The 5367-nt window shown below is 26.8% G+C and overlaps 1 protein-coding gene across 1 annotated transcript in view; it reads right to left on the bottom strand.

Annotated features, from left to right (window-relative positions):
• Positions 1 to 296: 296 nt before the first annotated feature.
• LOC108693539 overlaps positions 297 to 5367 on the bottom strand; it is a 15009-nt gene continuing 9938 nt past the window's right edge. The window contains exons 5-7 of the mRNA XM_018202541.1: positions 667 to 1115; positions 454 to 540; positions 297 to 392 (exon numbers count right to left, since the gene is read on the bottom strand). Of these exons, the coding sequence (XP_018058030.1) occupies positions 297 to 392; positions 454 to 540; positions 667 to 1115 (632 nt within the window). The remainder of the gene's footprint in view (positions 393 to 453; positions 541 to 666; positions 1116 to 5367) is intronic.

The following is a 5367-nucleotide window of genomic DNA, read 5'->3' as shown; positions in this document are numbered from 1 at the left end:
TATTATTTAAATTAGAACAAATTAATATATTTTTAACTGAAATTAATAGATGTGATATAATTTATGGACAAAAATTAATTTCAAAGTTCTTGTCCTATCGTACTTCATGGTTAATAAAATGAAAGAGTATGTTGTCAAATGATAATGTAATAATAATGAATCAATTACATTACGACTTTGAAAAATTTAATCGGATTATTATAATTAGTATATAAAATTGTAGATATATATGGGAAAAATTTTCCCATTAAATAAAATTTTTTTTTATTTATTTTCTTTTATGTGGAATACATTATTCATGTAATATTGATTGTAGAATTTTCATCGCAAGAATGAGATATAATCAAGAATTGTAGGAAAATTAACGTATATGTGGTAATGGTACCCATCATCTAAAAGCAAAATAAAATAGTTATACATTTCATTAAATAAAACAAACGATTGATTACTCACTGTAGCGAGAAATGTTGCGTCTATATTGAGACTTTTGGTGGAAAATATATTTTTGCAATGTAACATTTGCATGGAAAAGGACTGCAGCTGTAATATATTAAATCGCAAAATTATTAAATACATGCAAGATTGATAAACGTAACTATACTCAAATAAATTTAATGTATGAAATGTTATCAGAAAAATATATACATTAAATTTTTTTTTTATTACCTCATCTTTGATATGTTTATCTTTGGTGCTGTTAAGAACGTCGTGAATTGTAGTGCGAATCTCTTGAGCTTGATTCTTGCAAGTCTCGCACGCCCACACAATTAATGCCAATTTCAGTATGTAATAAATCATAGCTAATAGGATCAACTCATCAATTTGTCCATTCAAATTGATGACCAACCCATTATGCCATTTGACTAGATAGATATATAGATTTAGACTGATTTCACAAAAAGTTATAATCATCGAAGTAAGTAGTTGCGCACTGAAGATCGTATTTAGCATCTGTACTGTATTGCTGATCATCATATGTTGTTTCTCGAGAATCTTAAGCTTCATTATCAAAAATGGATTCCTTAGTTTGTAATAAAACATAGGAACACATAGTCCACTATTTACTATGAGTTCTTGCATTTGTTGAAGACTGTTATTAATATCCTTGAAACAGGCTTTTAATACACAAACACAGTTTATGTATAGCATATCCATTTGAAATATTGACAGAACTGCATACGTTGAAAGCATTATATTCAAGATATCAATGCGCAATTTGTAGAAATATATAGAAATTAAACTGAAAACGTAGAATAAACCGAAGATATCCTTGGTGTGGATTAATCTGGATAACTTTTGATATGACTTCGGAGACAATCTCGAAGAGACGTTCATTAAAGTCTGAAGCAAGCGCATTCGCGGATTGCTCAAAACAAATGTAACAATTCTTAAAAAAGCAATTAATATGTAGAAGCCATAAGCTTCAATAGATATGATTGTAGTTTCAAAGTTTATTTTTGAAAAAGTAAAAATTTTGTTGTATTTCGAGAATATTAAATAGAAAACGCATAAAAAACAAGTAATTGATAAGATATAATGTGGTTTTGAAGTCTCAAAAGTCGAATTGTTAATCTTGTACGGACATAATCCAAGAATGCGACAAAAGATGAAACAAGGATACATCAAAGTTTTAAAGTCTGTTGCGTTAAATAGTGACCATATCTTTCGCATTTTGTTTCTCTGTTTCTGGAATTTTAATGACGTACTGAATATGGTTAGTCAAATGCTGTGTGTGAGTAAACAATAAATGTCTGTATTTTATATATATGTATATAGAGCTTAAAGATTATTAATCATTTATCTACTCACTTTTATTATTAATACAAGCGAGAGCTTATATAGGATCCTTTTTTAAATTTTTAAGTTTTCACTACAAATGTCTCAGTCGGAATAATCTATTTTTCTGATCTACACTTCACAAGTGATTATTTGATACTACGAGAATTATTACGACGAAGAGTGACTGTACTTTATTATATGTTAGTTGTCAAGTAACCATAGTATACTTCGATCTATAAAACACACTTTTTAATGTAATCATACGTAATTTCTTTAACGTGCTTATAATACATTATTAACATTTTCTCAAAATAACAGGTGTCGAATACATAGTAGATACTTGAAAGATTAATTAAAGATTACTACAGATTAATGATTCTTACAAATCAGTTAATTACAATTTTCTGGTTCGGTATTGTACATTTTCATTATATAAAATGTATGTTTAAGAAATATCTGTTATTTTTATCACGACGAAAATTTAAGTCTTAATTTGAAGTACTTACTTGCGCACGTGTGTATGTCACACCGTAAGTTCTAATGTTTGAAAAATGTTTGAGACATTCATTTAATTTGATCAATAGTTTATTTATTTTTCAAAACTAATTTAAAAGTTTATACATATAATTACAAAAATATACTATAAAGCAAATCTTTTTAATTATTAAATAATATTATACACCGAAGTTACTACTAAATTTTATTGCGCGTATTCTGAGAAATTTTGATATCGCTGTGATGACAAAAAGGTTTCAATTAATGAATTGAAGATCTCATTAATGAATTGAATTTTATATTAATACAGATTTATTATACGAAATTGATTAGAATTGATATTATTATTTAGATTAGAACAAATTAATATATTCTTTAGCTGACGAAATTAATAAATGTGATACAATTTATGAACAAAAATTAATTTCAAAGTTCTATCATATTTGAAGAGTGACAAAATAGAATATATGTTGTTAGACACAAATGTTACTAATAATAAACCGATTACATTGTGTCTTTGAAAAAGCTAATCATTATTATTTTAATTTGTACATAAAATTTTATATATGGAAAAAAATTTTTGTTTTATTTATTTTCTTTTATGGAGTTACATTATTTACGTAATATTGATTGTAGATTTTTTATCGCAGGAATGTGACGTAATCATGAATTGCAGAAAAATTAATATATATGTGGTAATGGTACCCACCATCTAAAAGCACAATAAAATAATTATACAATAAAATAATTATACAAGACACATTTCATTAATTAAAGTAAATAATCCATTACTCACTGTAGTGAGAAACATTGCATCCATATTGAAACCTTTGGCGGAAAATATGTTTTTGCAATGTAATATTTGTAAAGAGAAGGACTGCAGCTGTAATATTAGACAAAATTATTAAATACAAGATTTGACGACGATAAACGTTTCTATACTTAAGTGAATTTAATATATAGAAGTAAAATATAAGAAAAATATATACATGAAATTCCATTTTACTACCTCATTTTTGATTTGCTTATCTTTGGCTTTGTTAAGGACATCGTGAATTGTAATGCGGATCTCTTGAGCCTGATTCTTGCCAGTCTCGCAGGCCCACACAATTAATACCAATTTTATTATATAAAAAATTGTAATTGATAAGAACAGTTTACCAGCTTGTCCATTCAAATTGATAACTAATCCATCATGCCACTTAATTAGATAGATATACAGATCTAGATTGATTTGACAAAAAGTTATAATCATCGAAATAAGTAGTTGTACATTAAAAATCGTGTTCAATTTCTGTACTGTGTTGCTGATCATCATATATTGTTTTTTCAGAATCTTAAGCTTTGTTATCAAGAAAGGATTTCTTTGTTTATAATAAGAAAACGTAGGGATATATGGTTTACTATTTGTTATAAGTTCTTGCATGTGTTGAAGATTGTTATTAATATTCTCGAAACAGATTTTTAATACACAAACGCAGTTCATGTACAACATATCCAACTGAAATATCAATTGATGTGCATACATTGAAAATATCTTGTTTATAATATCGAAGTTTATATAATAGAAACATGTAAAAATTAGGCCGATAATGTAGAAAGAACCAAAGATATCTTTAGTGTGGATTAATATAGATAATTTTTGGTACGACTTCAGAGATAATCTCGAAGAAACATCCATTATAGTCTGAAGTAAGCGCATTCGCGGATTGCTCATGATGAGTGTGACGATTGTTAAAAAACTGATCAATATATGGAAAGAGTAATTCCTAAAAGAAGTAGTTGCTCCCTCAAAGTCCATTTTTGTAAAACTTTTCAAGAGTATTAAGTCGAGAACGCATAAAATGCAAGTAATAATAATTGATAAGATATAACGTGGTTTTGAAGTTTCAAAAGTCAAATTATTAATCTTGTACGGGAATAATCCAAGAATACGACAAAAAGTGAAACATGGATACATCAATGTTTGAAAATCCGTAGCGTAGAATAGCCACCATTTTTTTTGCATTTTGCCTATTATTTGTTTCTAAAATATCAACAACAAAACTAAAGATGATCTGCAAAATGCCATATTTTAATAATTTGTATAAGTATCAGCCTAAAATGATTTGTGACATCATTTACTTACTTCGATATTAAATTGTACGCGAGTGATTGCAGGATTCTTTTTTCAAATTCAGTTTGAGTTTATTATTTCACTATAAATATTTGAATTGAAACTTTTCTTTATTTGTACGTGACAAAATTCTGTATAATACTACAACCAATTTCTAGCACGATGAGTGAGACATTACTCTGTCGTATGTTAGTCATAAAGTAACCATGGTGCTCTTCGATCCTTTTGTAAAGCGCAGTGCTTAATGTAATAATAGGAAATGTACTAGTTAATGACCAATTCGTGTACGTGATCCAATTCTTGGATAAAACAAAATGGATGACAAAAATTTTTAATGCTTTTAATGATGTACGATTTTAAAAAATTTGATGTTTGTAAAAATTTAATAAAACAAATTTATTTGGAATCATTTCGCATCATAATATTAAAAATTTTTTTTAATTTATCTAAAAGTTGAGTCATGTCCACTAACTGGTACATTTGTCTTAAATATTGTAATATGCTAACTTATGTACATTTAATTAATAAAATTGTAATCATCGACATAATATTTAAACTTTAAACAGATTAACGATTCTTAAAAATTGTTAATAACAACTGATTTATTAATGTATATTTTTTTAAATGTCTATATGGAATGTTGAAAAATTTATGTTTTTTTGTTCTCTTTATTGTGGCTTAAAAATTTAATTTGAGATTTTCTTTTAGATTTTTCAATGGTGATTTTATAATTCCTTTTTTTTTGCTATGTATACTTTACACGTTTAATTTAAAAATTGCGAGTAGTTGCTGTAGTTTAATTCTCCAATTAGATAGAATTAGATAGAAATTAGATAGAAAATCAATACGTAAATATATCTTATATCCCATGCTATATGATTAGTAACTACGTACTCTTCAGTTGCGCGAAACATGCGCGTGATACCTTTTAAGAAATTATAGAAATTCATTTTGCTAGGATATGTCACACCCCTGCA

The sequence above is a fragment of the Atta colombica genome, unplaced genomic scaffold (genome assembly GCF_001594045.1).
Source record: "Atta colombica isolate Treedump-2 unplaced genomic scaffold, Acol1.0 scaffold92, whole genome shotgun sequence".
Taxonomy (NCBI): Eukaryota; Metazoa; Arthropoda; class Insecta; order Hymenoptera; family Formicidae; genus Atta; species Atta colombica.
Note: the sequence above shows the minus strand (reverse complement) of the source record. Positions and strands in the feature narration are given on the sequence as shown.